Consider the following 17,012-nt stretch of genomic DNA (forward strand, 5'->3'; position numbering starts at 1 on the left):
CAATATTTTTTGAAAAATGTAAGATAAGATTAAGCAGAAAGTGTTGGAGCTCATGGAGGGCAACAAATTCTGCACCTAGTTTTATAGAAGGCTCTGGCTGAGAAGTAATACATCACCATATAACCAATTAACCAAACCATAAATGTCACCGACATCCTAAATATTTGACTTTCTCATCATCCATATCAGATACGTTGCCAACTCTTTTTCAGTTCTACAACTAAAATTTGTCTGCAGTTGCCCATGCTCCACTTTATCTCCTGTTCACTAATCTTGTGCAGATGCATATTATAATTTCCAAATGTCTCCTAACTTTTCTCCTTTCCTCTCTCCCCATTCTCCACCCATCCTTCATCCCCCGTAGCTCACCAGAGAGCTGTCCCTGTCTCTACTCCTTCCTCTTATTTCTCAGGATCTGTTCACCTCATAGCTAAGCAGAGGCAGTGTAGTGTAGTGGTTATAAGTAGGGACTCTGCTGCTAGAGTTTCTGGGTTCAAATCTTGTCTCCATAATCTTCGGCAAATTACTTAACCTTTCTGTGACTTACTTTTTCCATCTGCAAACTGCGGTAGAAGTATCTACTTCATATAGTTGTTATGAATATTAAATGAGTGTATGCACATAAAACATTTAGAATAGTAGCTGGCATGCAGAAAGGGCTATATGTATCTGCTATAATTATTTTTACTACTTCTAGCATTCTTGCTTGCAGAGTGATTTTTCTGAAGCGCAGATCTGCTTAGAAACTGCCTACTTATAACGCTGTGCTAGTGTCTGCAAGATGGAGGCTCGATGGCTCAACACCACACACATTAGTCTTCACTACGCCAGGATGTCTTCATAGCTCTAGGAGAGGTCTTCAGTCCCATGACCCAACCTCCATCCTCTACCCTCTGCCAAAATACTGTTTGCTTTAGGCCTGGTCAAATTCTCACCGCATCCAAATCAGGGTGATGCATATTAATGCCTGGGTCATGTACTTCACTGCCTCTCACTGTTTGCTTAGAAAAACATCCTATTTCTCTCTCAAGACCGGCTCATCCATTCATCCCACAAACACTCTTCTTTCACCCTCTTTACAGCCTACATGCTTCCTAGGAAGGAAAAATGATAATAGCTGACATTTATAGAACTCCTGGCTAATTGCCAGGAACGCTTGGTAAATCCTTAATGTGGTTTGCCTTTTAATCTTTGCAATCCTTTGAGGTGGATACTATTAATATTTCCTTAAGAAAAGGAAACTCAAATAAAGATAAGTAAATTTTCCAAGACCATATAGCTGGTAATTGATGAACCTATTACTTGAACCCAAGTCTGTGACTTCAAAGTACATATTCTTAACTTCTGTGCTAATTTATTATTCTCTTTTACTTTTGAGGCACGGCCTCAAAGAGAATTAAAGGTGTCACTTAGTTGAAAGTTTTTATTACCACATATGAGAATTCTCTAAAATATGTTAATAATTTTCACACTGAATCAAAATGAAAAGATTCTATCATGTTCATCATTCCCTGGTGAGTAAGTAAAGAAACATGACATTTTATAATAATAGTAGATAAATATCCTAGAATTCTTACTATGTGCAAGGGGCTGTGTTTAGCCCTTTGCAAAAATTATAGGATTTAAGCTCACAGAAATTCAGTGAGGTAGATATTATAATTGTCCTTATTGTATAAATGAAGAAACACGGGCCCAGAAAATTAATGATTTGTCCTAGTTACATAGTGACAAAGCTGGGAACCAACAAAATTCTGTCTGCTTTTAAAGTCAGTACTCTAGGACACTATGCTCTATTGACTCCATTTAATAATGGTTTGAATCTAAAATTCTCTCAATAAAACCAGCTTCAATGCTTAAAGGGTAAATACGCATAAACATCTCTGATGATTCTGGATAAATGATTCTAAATCACCTCTTTTACATATCAAAAGATGTATGAAAGAGCTTTTGATTCTGAGATAGAAAAATTTATCCCAACTTTGAAGTCATATAAAAGTAGTAATTTCCGTGTATTGTGATATGACCACATCTCTGATCAAAACCAATTGTTTTTGGGAAAAAATCTGATTTTTGCTTCAGTTCTTAGTCTATACCAGCTGACATGAGATTCTCTTCAAGGCTTTGAATCAGAATAATAAGCAGGTTTGCTTCACTCAACAAAGGTGAGGATACTGTGATTGCTCTTTTGGAGTAAGAATGAAGTACAGGAAAAAGGACCTTGGACTGGGAAGTTGATCACCATAATGAGGCATTGTTTGGTAAATGATGCCAGGCCATATTCAGTGCTCAATAAATATGGAATGCACAAATAAAAGATATATTTTTAAATTCTTAAAATCTTGTGTCAGTCATATACAATAAGTTGAGGCAATATTGATTTCTTCTCTATAAAGTAAGTATATTCTATTGACTCAGGTCAAGAATGGAATGGTTTTTAAAAATTATTTATTTATTTTTTATTGCAGTAACATTGGATTATAACATTATATAGCATTCAGATGTATATCATAATATATTTCAAATTCTGTGTAGATTACATCATGTTCACCACCCAAAAACTAATTACAGTCCATCACCACACACATGTGCCTAATCTCCACTTTTGAACTCTCCTTTCCCTCCTTCCCCTATGGTAAACACCAATCCAATCTCTGATGCTATGTGTTTGTTTGTCATTGTTTTTATCTTCTACTTATGAGTGAGATCATATGGTATTTGAGTTTCTCCCTCTGACTTATTTCACTCAGCATAATACCCCCAAGGTCCAACCATGTTGTCACAAATGGCCAGATTTCATCATTTCTTATGGCTGAGTAGTATTCCATTATGTATAAATACCACATCTTCTTTATCCATTCATCCCTTCATGGGCACCTAGGTTGCTTCCAAGTCTTAGCTATTGTGAATAATGCTGCGATGCACATAGGGGTGCATGTATCTTTACGCATTTGTGTTTTTAAGTTCTTTGGATAAATACCCAGCAGTGGAATAGCTGGATCATATGATAGATCTATTCTTAATTTTCTGAGGATACTCCATACTGCTTTCCATAGTGGCTGCACCAGTTTGCACTCCCACCAGCAGTGTACGAGGGTTCTCTTCTCTCCACATCCTCTCCAACAGTTGTTTCCTGTCTTGTTAATTATAGCCATTCTGACCAGAGTGAGGTGATATCTCACTGCAGTTTTGATGTGCATTTCCCTGATAGCTAATGATGTTGAACATCTTACGCCATGCACAAAAATTAACTCAAAATGGATTAAAGACTTGAATGTAAGACCTGAAACCATGAAACTTCTAGAAGAAAACATAGGCAGTACGCTCTTTGACATCAGTCTTAGCAGCATATTTTCAAGTACCATGTCTGACCGGGCAAGGGAAATAAAAGAAAAAGTGAACAGATGGGAGTACATCAAACTAAAAAGCTTCTGCACAGCAAAGGAAACCATCAACAAAATGAAAAGACAACCTAACAATTGGAAGAAGATATTTGCAAACCATATATCAGATAAGGGATTAATATCCAAAATATACAAAGAGCTCATACATCTCAACAACAAGAAAACCAACAACCCAATTAAAAAATGGGCAAACGATCTGAGCAGAGATTTCTCCAAGAAGATATATGGATGGACTGGTTTTTTTGAAAAGAGAGTTTTTGCATCAAAGCGTATGCTAGATGATGATCGCTTCTCAGAGATCTCATAGGAAGCTTTCTTTCAGAGTTAGGAAGTTGAATTAGTTGAGCTTTTGAATTAGTTGAGCTTTATGATCCACTCCAACTCTGAGATTATGTGATTCAGTGAATCCTTGATGGAGAGAGAAAAATGTATTAAAACAAAACCAAAACAAAACAGACTTGCTTATCTCTGAGATGAAGGAATCTCAGAATTTCCTGGACACAGGTTCTCAGTTGAAATTCTAAAGATGAATGAATGTTCTAGGACCAAGAGAGGCTCTTGCTCCCATGATGCTGAAAGTGGCCAAGGGCAGTAAGGTGGAGTCAAGAGAAGTGACCTGCTATTATGAGCCTAGCCCATTTGAGGCTTGCGTTATATCCTAGCCAGATGTGTCATCTCTATTAAGAAGTGGCTGCTTCCCAGAACAGGACCTAAGAACAGGTTTAAAAGGTTCAATGAATCATGGGAAAGATTTCCTTGTGAAAGATGACTACACAATATGACCCAAATTAATGCTATTTTACATTTGGATGGTGCATAAACAATTCTTAGTGCTTTCACATATATTATGTTATTCGATTCACGTCAGTCTGAGTTGGATACTACCACCATCTCCAGTTTATAGAGGAGGAAATTGGTCTTAGAGAAGTTAATAACTTGCATAAGATATCAGGACTAATAAATGTCTGAAATAAGTCTTAAAGACAGGTTCCTGGATTCAGTACCCACTTTCTGCAATAGTGCTGTTTCCATGTGAGGCTGATGCAATGATCAGCACGGCTGTCAGTACCAGCTGTCTTGGCCCTTTACTCAGAGTCCTCATCAACTGGAAGCCTGCCAGATCTGGTTGTAGAGTACATGCGAAGCAGAGGAATCCATTCACCAACCTTGATTGACAAGGCTTAAGCAGTGATCCATGCTCTACAGAGAATGGCTTTCTCAAAAGTCCCAAATTTTGTGGTGCAAGTGAAGCTAGTGAGAGAGCTAGCTGAATATCTGTTGGAAATACACCTAGTCTCTGGAAGCTGCTTATTCAAATTTCCTAAGGGGAAGATCACTGGCATCCTTAAGTACAGGAATGAGGGTCTACGTGGATATCTTAAGAAACCACTGATGCTGAAGCTGGGCTGTTCCTGATGCTTTGGCCATGAATGCTTGGTCTCCAAACAGGGCTAACCCTCAAAAGCCAAGTACAGTCTGACGTATCAAAAGCTAGAGACTTCCATCGTGTTCAGTGTAAAGGGACATACTTAGCTAGTGATATCATCAACTGCAATGCCGTTGTCCAAAGAAAGGGAAGGATTTGCACTTCTCTCTATGCCAAGTCTTAGGAAGTAACTTACTTATCTTGAATCAAGATTTCAACAAAACATTCTTCACTCATGCTGTCTGCTAAATACTACAAGGACTCTTGACTCTGTAAAATGACAATTTCAGAGAGGCATTCAATGGCTCTATGACAAGACCACTGGCAGCTCCTGTTGCTTCTTGAGTTCATGAGCTAGAAGGCCTTCTCTATAACACCAGTGGACATTGGGTATGGCCTGGGAAGGCTGTGTGACAGAGAACTTGCATTATCTCCCTGTAAATGAATAAAGGCAGCCAGCATCTGTTCAGATGGCTGCTCTGGGGATAGGGTTTATGATGTTGCCTCGGGAATGCAGTGCAGCAGTGTTTAAGAGCTTGAGAGCTAGAGGGAAACAGAACTCTTGTCAATCATAACTCACCACTTCCTATTCATGTTGGACAGCATATCTGTCTTTATTAAACCTTATTTTGCTTAAGCGAGGAAAAAGTAGAGTCATTCATTAACTTATTACTCTTTTCTTTTTTTGAGATCCTATCATGTTCCAGGATTAAATTAGGTGCTAAGTTTACCATGGTAAATATTATAAACACCTTCACTTATATATATATATAAATTTATCATTAGGATTGTTTTGTGAATTAAATGAGATCATGATGTAAAACATTTAGTATAGGACCTGCTCCAAGGTTTTCTTCAACTATTATTAGTAAACTCAGGAGTCACACAAGAACTACCTTAAAAATACCAAAAGGCTTCTTAATTAGACTTTTTCTTTGTGGCTCCCAGGGCTATAGTTAGGGCAAATGGGGGGAGTAAATAATATGAGGTAAAGCTAAGCTTAATAAAAATAAGAAATTTTGATAGTAAGAGTTCCTCATGAATAACGGCCTCAGGAAGGAGTGAGTGCCTTCGCACTCACGGGGCCAAGAAGAAGGTGCATACATACATAGAATGTTTAAAGAACAACAACCATCACCCAAATGCACAGATATCTATGCATATTTAAGAAACAGCACAAGCTGTATCTTTGAAGCCTTTTTTATGCCCCTTTCCTAACTCCCATTCATTACTGCTACTCTGGCTGCCAGCTCCCACCTAATTCTACCCATCTCCCTCTGTTCGAGCAAAGACGCCTATGCAACCACAGACCCTAGAAACACTTCTCCATCTGTGGAGGAATTGAGTTGCTTCTCCTATTCTCTGCCCTTTGCTAAATAATACTTGTCCCTTTTGTTATTTCGAGGCAATGCAGAATTTAGTTTGGGACTCAATGCCGTTAGGATGTTGAATACACGGCTTTCAGTACATCCAACCTAAGTTTGTTTTGATGATCTTTTTTCCTGATAGTTTAAAAAATACATATATATGTCAGGCACTGCATACTATATGTCAAGCAGTGGAGAAACAAATAAGGAAATATCCGTTTAGACACAAAGATGAACAGGAACCAATCCCCAGCTCTCAGGGAGCTCAAAACGGGAAGACATATTTTTTCTTTTCTTTTTTTAATCAAAAATGAAGATAACTTTAAAAAAGTCTTTCCAAAGTCCCTGACGGGAGCTTGTATATTTTCCTTTCATTGCACTCAGCTACTTTGCTAACTTCTGTGGCTGTAATAGCGATGATCTGCTCTGACAGGAGTTTCACAGTGCTGTCTCTCAGGACGGGCTAAGGCAGGGCTCAGGCAGTGATGATGGGGGTGGTTAGAGAGAGGGCTGTGAGGGCCTAAAACCTAAAATAGAACCACCCCTTGTGCTTAGAGGACAAATTTAAGACAACTACAGATGTTTGTTGTTACTATTTTTTAAATCATTCATTCATTGTTTGCTAACTATGTGTCAGGCTCAATATTATGTACTGTATGCACACTGGTTCATGCCAGTCTATAAGGAATTGCTGTTGCCCCATTTCGAAATGCAGGAACTGAAACTCAGAAAGGTTAAACCACTAACTCAAGGTTATTAAGAGGTGGCAAATCTAGGTTTGACCCCAGGGCTCTCTGTCTCCAAAGCTCCTCATTATTATTCTTTTTTCATTTTTCTGCATTAAAATAAATTGAGATATAATTGACGTATAACATTATATTAGTTTCATATGTACAACATAATGATTCCATATTTGTATATATTGCGAATGATCCCCATCTTAACCATTCTATCCTACAGGCTTCACAAATAATTTCAGTCTGACAGGGAGGACACTGTCAATATGTAAGGGGTGTGGCATCAAACAGATGGTGGTTCAGGCAATCTGTGGGCCTCGTAGATAAACAAGAAATACCTGAAGCCTAGACAGGCTGCCAAAACAGAGCTCTAGGTGACCAGGGAGATGACTGCCACAACAGAAGTCGACCCATATTTTTGGATGACTGCCACTGGGCTCCATTTCTAGAAGAGGTAAAGTGGAGAGGAGGAAAGAAGCAGGGAGCACAACCTAGAAGCGTCAAGAACCAGAGCGTCGGGCTGCTAAGGTGGTTACAGAGGTTGAGACCTAAGGCTGGGAAAGCAGGGGTGGTTGGAATTGGGGTCTTGTGCAGACTTAATGAGATCCAGGAACTGGGCACAAGGAGAATGAAACCCAGGAGGCTCACTTACTGTCTGATGATGACTCAAGCGGGTCTTGGCTGGGAACGTCCTTAGTTGTTTCAACCTGGGAGCCTGTTTTTGAGTGTTAAATGTCTCATGTACCAGGAAATAAGCAACTAGGAGTCTGGCAACTGGGAATGATCGGATAGTTTCCCGAACTGTCCAGAAGCATCAATCAGAACTCTAGTAGTTCTTTTCCAATGTTTCAGCTGGCTCTCTTAAAAAGCTTAATTTTACGTTGACTCAGAGTTCCTTTTCTTAGGAAATTCTGAAAAGTTTTCAGGATGTGTCCATGTGGGTGTTTTGTTAAGGCGTGCATTTATAGATCTGCTTGCATCTCCTTGATCCGTACTCTTATTCTTAATTAAAATTCCAGAGTCAATGCTTCAACTTGACTTTGTTCTCGGAGAGAGACATGAGTTACCTGTTCCAGAAGGACCGGTTTATTGGATGTGGTAGTGCCTCCTTTGCTTAAATATGAGGAAGAGCTAGTTGAAAATGAAACAGTGAGATTTCTTATAATTTGAGTAGGCTTCAAGTCTAGCAACAGGGTTTAGCAATGATTTAATGTTTTTATTTTATTTGTGCATCTTTAAATTTTATGGAAATTTTCTTTTCATGTTACAAATGACAAAGATTTGCAAGGTGGTGTTGCCAGAGATGACTGTAGTGGACAGGAATGTAATGAGAAGTTTTAGACTGTGGGTGTGCAAGGTAACTGCCGTCTAGGTCACTCCCCCACAATCTCTAGAAAAGCATTCATTGCTCTCTATTATTTGTGTGTCTGTGGATTCTTTTTATGGGAATTTGAAGAAACAGTTCAGAGTTTGGGTTAGTACAGAATGCTATTCATTCTAACGCCTGAGCTGGATCAGGAGTTGACATCTGACTTCAGGGTTATCTGGGATAAGACACCATAGTTTCCTTGCTTACTTGCTGATAGAAGTCAAATTTAATTCATTTTAATTTAGTTAATTTATAAAGCATTAAGTGAACACTCTCTTTATCTGTTAGCTTTTCAGAACTAAGTATTGCAAAGGGGTGTTTTCCTAACCTGAGAAAGAAGCAGGCCTGTATTTCAGGGTGTTTGACTTCTTGGTTCCCACTACTGGTCTTAACTGGCCCCTTTTCTCCCAGGATGTGGCCTTAAGATGTTCTATCAGACATCAGCTCAAAGTGAGACAAATCTAGAAGATTCACTTTCTAAACAAAAATAGTCAGAAAAATGTTTGTTTCACTTAGGTCTGCTTTATTCTACGAAGAAGTCAAGACATCATGGTGACAAGATTAGGCAATGTGGCATAGATTATAGGGGAGAAGAAATGTATCTCTTGTCAATTGGAGTCATAAGATAAATTCAACACCTTCCAAAGTGTACAAATTTAAGTTTGTGGTCAGTTTTCCTGCAGAAAGAAAATAGCAACAAATGAGAATTGCTGAGGCCATAGGCATTTCATTAGCATTCAAACTTCACCAACGAATCCCCAAAAATGGATCCAAGTTTCTCCACTGATTGACATTGTTATAAGGAGTGACTGTAATTTAGGAATATTTTAGCAACTGGTGCTGATTACATAAGGGTGATGCTCAAAATACATCACAGTTTATATCTCTGAAAACATATTTTAATGGATTTTTTAATTTAAAGGAGACACGCATTTAGAAGCCTCTTTTCAGAAAAGATTGTAATTTTTCTCTTATTAAAAAAAGAACTGGGACAATATGCCATATGTATTAGATGCTTGTTTTCATCATGTATGTTTTGAAAATACTTAAAAGGAACTATATGTTTCTATACATTCTAGTACTTCATTCATCACTTAATATTTTTTGAACTGATGCTAATTAAACTTGCTGATGATTACTTTGTAACCTTTAAACTACTTTTGGCTATTTGATTTTATAACTTCAATTTTTGTTATAGCTCCAACATCTATTTTGTTGAGAAATAATATTCTGAAGGAGAACAAGTTCTTTAGGTTTTTCAGATATTGTCCCCTTTTATACCAATCGTTAGGGAGCTCTAAGATATCCAGCCTACTTGTTGAACTGAACAGTGAACACAGCTCATTCTCACAGATGTGAACGGGCATGCCTATGAAGAGGCATGTTCCTTGTCCCTAGAAATAATCAAGCATAGACTGTGAAGTGACTTGGTGACTTTTTTTGTGGAAGAAGTTTAAGATTAGATTACTAGGTGGAACCTTAAGACAATAGATTAGTAGGTGGAAGTTACACTTGATGACTGTTAACTTTCCTTCCAAATTAGAGATTCTAGGATTGTCTGATTCACTATTACTGCCAGAATGTGTGGGGTTACAATGACACCAGGGACTCCCAAATCTTATCAATTGTGAGAATTCTGCTCATTAGAATCAACGTGAGACTGTCCTCACACTCCTTATGCCCTAAACTACCTCTTCTAATTGAGGTACGTTTGTCTTAACACATAATTATTATATCTTAAACATAGAAAAGAAAAATATTTCAACACTTACACAACTTCAGAACAAAAGAAGCAATCATTTCCATAAGTTTTTCCATCAGATCCACAAATTGGTGCATATATTTCATAACACATTCTCTCTTCTCCTGGTGGTAACTTTTTATACTTACTGCAATCAACCTGAAGATACAGATTAAAAACCTTCAATTCCTTCTATCAAATCTTTATTCTCAGGATTTAGGATTTTCCAAGGTACTTCAGAGGGCTTTAAATGCATATATTTCTTATTCCAGTTGTCCTCAAACCCTTTTGAGATCTATCAATTATAAAGATCTTTTGTTATGTCAGATATAAAATCATCAGCCAGCCCTGGTGGTCTATTGGTTAAGATTCGGTCTCTCACCGCCATGGCCTGGGGTTCATTTCCCAGTCAGGGAACCAACCCCCCCATCTGTTGGTTGTCACACTGTGGCAGCTGCATGTTGCTGTGATGTTGATAACTACCCCACCAGTATTTCAAATACCAGCTGGGTCGCCACGGTGAACAGGTTTCCGTAGAGCTTCCAGACTAAGACAGGTTAGGAAGAAGGACCTAGCCACCCACTTCTGAAAAAACTGCTATGAAAACCCTATGAATAGCAGCAGAGCACTGTGTGATACAACACTGGAAGATGAGATGATGATGCAAAAAGTCTGGGTAAGATTCCACTTGGCTGTACACAGGGTTGCTAGGAGTTAGAATCAACTCAATGACACCAACAACAAATAAAATCATGAGTGATAAACTTCCTTATGGTAGCTGGTAACCCAATCATAATTTATTTAAAAATAGACTCTTTCCCACTACTGGTTGATGCATCCATTGTCAACACACATGATATATTCACAAGTGCAACCATTCCCATGGGAGCACACAGAAGTGTCATTAGTTTTCTACATGTCTTGCTATTTCTCTCTTTGATTTAAAAAGTTCTATCTGAATGTAAGTGTGAGATGTATTACAGGGATAACTGCTATAGTTTTAAGAAGTAATACATCATTGGCAACTTTTACCTTTAATTATCAGTAACAAATTACTTGTTATACACTTCACCGATGTGTAGATTGACAAATGCATGTTAACATTATAGTTGAGAACCGCTGTTGTAAATTCCTGGAGCAAAACAAGCAAGGTGATGAGCTGTTTGTGGGAGCAAGTAGACATTACTAAGAAAGAATTTTCTGGGTTTTCATCTAGGAGCAAATTGAAGAGTGTAGACAGTAAAGTCAAACACACTGGAATTCAAATCCTGACTGTATGACCCTGAGACAATTATTTTACCTCTCTAAGCCTTAGTTTCTTTATTTGCAAAATGAAGGTGATAATGACTACATTGTAAGGTTAAAGTGAAAAATATGTAACTGAGAAGCTATCTGCAAAATGCTTAGCACTATATGGCATGGAAAATACCCAATAAATAATAGCTATTATTTTTATCCTTTGGCTTTACTCCTAGGCTTACACAAACTTTGGCTCTATGCAGAGGGCTATACATTTCCAGCTCTTTCTGTCCCAGAGTTCCAGACATGATATTTTACTATTTGTTGAATATCTCCACTTGGGTAGCCTGAAATGTGCTCAAACTTAGAGTTGAATTCATCTTCCCATTCAGATGTTTCACTAATTAATTTATTCACTCCTTCAGTTACTATACTCCATGCATCTTCTAAGTTTTAGGGCTGAACTGAGTTCTGGCAATGCAAAGATTAGTAAGCATGATGTAACATCAGAAGGACCTTGGAGACTATGGAGCAGAATGGACATTGCAGTGCCCCATATGGTTTACTTCCTCTCCTTGCCTGCTCAAACCCCAGTGCCAGGAATAATGTAATACTTACAGTGTGACCAGGAAACTAGCAAGGATTAATATTCATTAACCCTTGTCATTCTCACACAGCTACTCAATCATGAAGGATGGCTTGAATTCAGGCCTCTCTGACTTCAAAACGTATATTCTTAATTCTATTATTTTCCTTAATGGGTAAAACAAAAGACTCCAAGAGTCACCTCTGCCTTGGCCCAGGGTCACACAACTAAAAAGCAGTAGAGCTTGGACTAGAACCCAAATTGGCTGACTGCTGGTTTAAAATTTTTACTACCACACCTAGATATTCTCAACAATAGTCATTACTTAATGTGAGTTATGAAGGAAAGGTTAAAGTAAAATCTTCGTTTTCTAAGATAGAGAACAAAGATGCGTGTGACCCACTTAAGAATTGTGAGAATCATGATTTGTTCTTTTTGAGCTTTCCAGCGTGCCAGGTACTGTGCTGAACTCTTTTCAAACATTATGGCTTTAAGTCTCACAATAACCTCATGAGATGAGTACTGCTGCCCAGGCCACACGATCAAGGACCTGGAATTGAAGCCCAGGAATTTATTGCTCTCATGGGATGCTGGGTGGCTAACCACTTTGTTCTTCCACCTCCATTTTAGAAAGGTCTGTCTATAGCGTTTGAAATAAAACCTGTTTTGATATTTAAAAAGTAGCTCTTCTAGGGGCTGGCCCCATGGCCGAGTGGTTAAGTTCGCGCGCTCCGCAGCAGGCGGCCCAGTGTTTCGTTAGTTCGAATCCTGGGCGCGGACATGGCACTGCTCATCAGACCACGCTGAGGCAGCGTCCCACATGCCACAACTAGAAGAACCCACAACGAAGAATACACAACTATGTACCGGGGGGCTTTGGGGAGAAAAAGGAAAAAATAAAATCTTTAAAAAAAAAAAAAGTAGCTCTTCTAAGAAGTAGAAATTTAATGAATATATAGTATTAAATATTTCCTTACTGATATTGGCTTTAAAATTACATAAAAGTACGACATTCATATCAAGATGGATGTACTGACCTGTTGACCTCTGGGTTTGGCACATTCTGCATCTGTAAGAAAAAGAAAGATATGAGAAAATTAAATTAAACTCTGGAAGAACCTAATCTTATTAGAAAAATAAATCTTTGATTTGTGTTTCAGCTCTCAGCCCGTCATAAAAATATGACTCTCTTCAGAGCTGTGCATCAGCATAGCAAAGTTTGAACTTTGATACAGAGTTTTTTTTCTTTTTTGGAGCAGGATTAGAGTATAGCCAAAAGGATGGAAAATCTGCTATAATAATGAGGAGTTTGTCTTATTCTTTCTTACCTCATAATCAGAGCTTAGGAAATATTGAAAAAAAAACAAGTGAGTTTTATATTTAGGAAGTGTCTGCCATTATGTAGCAGGCATAAATGGTAGAGGTTGCATCAGTGGTTGAAAATTCTAGGGAGGTGGATTTCAACTCAGTAATGGAAGAAGAATAATAGTTCATGCTGCTAAGCAATGGATTGGACTGTTTTATGAAGAAATGAGGTCCCTATAAATGGTGATATCAAGTCAAAGCGGAGCCTGGATGAACATTTTGCAAAGGAGTTACACAAAGTGTTTACATGGATAAGAACTTGGCTTCAGCTGACCATTTAGGTCCACTCAGCCCCTGAGATGATATGATTTAGTGATTTATTGGTGGAGACAAAAAAAATTTCAAAAAGCTTCCCTTGTTATCTATGTGATGAGTGTATCCCAGTATTCTGTGGGCAGAAGATGACATGAGCTATTGTCGTAGGGCAGTGTTATGAGGGAGATACTCACTGAAGATGGTTGTAAGTGCCAAAGCCAAGAGCAGGACAAAGGCTGTTCCTCTCATGTTGCTGAAGTGGCTAAGGGCAGTTAGATGGAGGCAGAAGAAGTGACTTTCTTGTGTCTGCCTACCCAGCCTCCTTGGGTCCTGCTTTATATATTGTCCAGAATTCCTGCCTGAATTGTGAAATAGCTATTTCCGGAAACAGAATCCTGGGAAGAAGTCAGAAACATCTGCTAGGTATGCAAATTCTTTTATTGTGAAAGACACATGATTACACATGACCTTTTAATAAGAAGAACCAATAAAGCTGGCCTTATTTCCTTCCCTTTCCATACTTAAAAGTTTGATTGCTTTCATGTGTGTTATACAATTTGCTCTTCATAACAAATCTCTCAGATAGTTATTACCATTTTCTTTGTTCTACAGATGAGGATGTGATGTCCAACAGGTTAAATAATTTCATTGGGTTCACTACATATTCTTTGTTGTACCGCGTTTCCCAGGAACAGTCATCAGCATGGCAGCTTTATATGTTTTCTCATTTTCCCAGGTTCCCCTCTTTCCTTTTCTCTTAGCCAGCACCATATGGGAAATGGTGCCAGTTGAGACACAAGACTGAGCACAGAGAAAAGGTATCAACACCCGAGTCTTGATTCAGCAGAAACAAGCAATGATTCGTGTTCTTTAGCAGGGAGATAATTTTCCCAAGAATTGCAAATTTGGGGAGATACTAAAAGGGGTGGAGCTGGTGGGCACTCCCACAACATTTACCTGCTAGATCTCTGGTGGAAGCTTCTTTATCAAGGGCCCGTGGGAGAAGGGTCTCCTCAAGCTAAGAATAAAGTGCTATGTGAACATCTTAACTAAGAATGAATCTAGTGGCTGCAGTGGCTGGACTGTCCCTGAAGCTTTGGCTGTGATTTTCTAGTTCCCAAATGCAGGGTGGTGGTTCAAGAATGAGATGCTAACTTTGCCCTGGGCCATAGTTATATACATGGCAAGTGACATCTTCCACTAATACAATAACTTTCAGTAGACAAGCCGCCAATCATTTGGCTATGGTATAAATAAGTTTATTTGTGCTTTCACGAAACCATGCTTCATTTGAAATCTTTAATAAAGTCTACAACACTTATTTTGGAATGTGCTCATTTTCAAATAGAGTGACTCTATGAGAAGACCTTGCAAGCAGGTCTTGCAGTTTTGGTAGATAGAATTGCAAGACACTGTCTATACCACTAATGAAGTAGTTTCAAAGGCTGAGAGACTAAAATTCACATTTGTTTCCCTTCAAAAGGATAAAGACAGCTGGAAACTTGTGCTGGGATGGTTTGGGGTAGGCATCATAATATTACTGAGGGCTGAAACTCTAAGTCTTATAGACATAAATTACTTGTCAGCTCCACCATTCCCTACATGACCTTGTGCAAATTATTTAACTGCTTATAAACTTTAGTTTCTTTACCTTCATTTGGTCATTCAGTAAATATTTGTGAGCATTTACTCTGTCTTAGAGACTATATTACAACTTGTGTATACCATGATTAATGAGAAACTTTGCCTTTGTCCTCCTTGTAGCGTGACAAAGACTCCTTGACCAAACTTTGGTTAGGCTCGTCTGAGTCCTTTTCTCCACTAGCTCTTAGCCTTGTCCCTTGCCTCCTCCCTACCTCACGTCATTGGCCCATCCAGCCCTGGTTTAGCATAGAATCCTGCTAAGTCATTCCCCTACCACTGACAATCGATCACCCTTGATATCTGGACAAGTTCTTCATCCCCCACCTCTAATGTATAAGTCCTCAGTTTGCCTTTAGGCCAGTTTAGTGAGAATCCTCCTATCCTTGATATTTCCTGTTAGCAAATTTCCATCTACTGACTTGCTTAGTCTGCTCCTTGGCTGTAAATCCCCACTTGTTGTCTTTGGAGTTGAGCCCAATCTCTTTCCTCTGTTGCAATATGGGTACTTGAGACTAAGCCTTGAATAAAGTCTTCCTTACCATTTTAACAAGTGTCAAGTTTCTTTAACAAGCTTACAGAATAAAGTTAATAATAGTACCATCATCATGCACTTGTTGTGAGTTTTAAATGAGATCGTATATGTAAAGCACCTATTCAGGGTCCGGCACATAGTAAGCTCTCAACAAAAGTTAGTACTTGATGACAGTGACCATAATATTGAAGATGATGATGGTGACAGTGATCTGGAGAAAAAAACATTCAGAAAGCTCTCAGGAACTCTCTTAAAATAAGCAAATGATATATCTTAGTGGGCTTACTGGAAATAACAGATCTTGGCATGATAGAAAAAGGAACTTTGTGATGAGCAGAGACGTTTGATAATGACTAGAGGTAATGAAAATTGTACCTTTTAAGTGTCCCACTGGAGGCCAGGTGACTACCTGTCTGGAACCCTACAGAAGTGATTCCTTTACTGAATGTGAGAATAGTATCATCTGTATTTTTTTTCAACAGATACTCACAAGTAAGCTCTCATAACTAAATTCCAATATTATAAACAAATTAAGCTTTTAATATAGAAGATACCCTCAACATAAAGAATTTGTCTTATTACCCACCTGGTTATCCAGGCCAGAAACTTAGAAATCTGGCCACACTATGTGTAAGTATATGCCATTTAATACCTTTATTTCTCTCATTAAACGTTTCCAATTAATTACCAAGTCTTTGCTAATTATACATCCCAAAATATCAAATTCACTTTATTACTTCTATGACTTTTGCCACAGATTTACACAATACTTCAAAAGCTCTAATCTGGAGGTTTTTGCAGTAGTCCAGGTGCAAGATCACAGGGGCTTGAACTAGGGTGGGAGATTTGGAAATAGTGAAAGTGATTCGATTTGGAAGATATTTTTACTGTGGAGCCAAAAGGGTCTGCTAATGGATTAGATGTGGATTTATTAGAGAAAGAGAAGAAGCATAGAGTCCTCTGAAACTTTTGGCTAGAGCAGCTGCTGAATGGTGGTGCCCTTCCTGAGATGGGGGATGCTGTTGGAGGAGCAAGTCAGGAAGCTGGGATTAAGAGTGTGGTTTCAGATATAAATATGGTCAGCGTTCAATATGTATTTTATCAAATGGAGAAATTGTGCTCAGTAACTAATTCTTATGCAATTTTTCAAAATCTGTGCCTTTGTACTTGCTTTTCCCTTTACCTGGAATTACCTGTACCCCACCTAACCCACGCTTGCTCAAATGAATTACAGTTCACAAGGAAGCTTCCTCAACATCCCAGGCAGAATTAGACCTACCTTCCTCTACGGCCCCATAGCAATTTAGTAATGTTTATGAGATACTCACCATGAATCAAGCGTTATACTAA

The 17,012-nt window shown here is 38.5% G+C and overlaps 1 protein-coding gene across 1 annotated transcript; it reads right to left on the reverse strand.

Annotated features, from left to right (window-relative positions):
* Positions 1-8,802: 8,802 nt before the first annotated feature.
* Positions 8,803-13,804, reverse strand: SPINK9 (serine peptidase inhibitor Kazal type 9). The gene is made up of 4 exons (XM_046665707.1): positions 13,681-13,804; positions 12,904-12,935; positions 10,073-10,200; positions 8,803-8,977 (listed from the first exon to the last, which is right to left on the reverse strand). The coding sequence occupies exons 1-4, from the start codon at positions 13,733-13,735 to the stop codon at positions 8,932-8,934; spliced, it is 261 nt and encodes an 86-aa protein (XP_046521663.1). The 5' UTR covers positions 13,736-13,804; the 3' UTR covers positions 8,803-8,931.
* Positions 13,805-17,012: the final 3,208 nt, after the last annotated feature.

Source organism: Equus quagga, chromosome 7 (genome assembly GCF_021613505.1).
Source record: "Equus quagga isolate Etosha38 chromosome 7, UCLA_HA_Equagga_1.0, whole genome shotgun sequence".
In the NCBI taxonomy this organism is placed as follows: domain Eukaryota; kingdom Metazoa; phylum Chordata; class Mammalia; order Perissodactyla; family Equidae; genus Equus; species Equus quagga.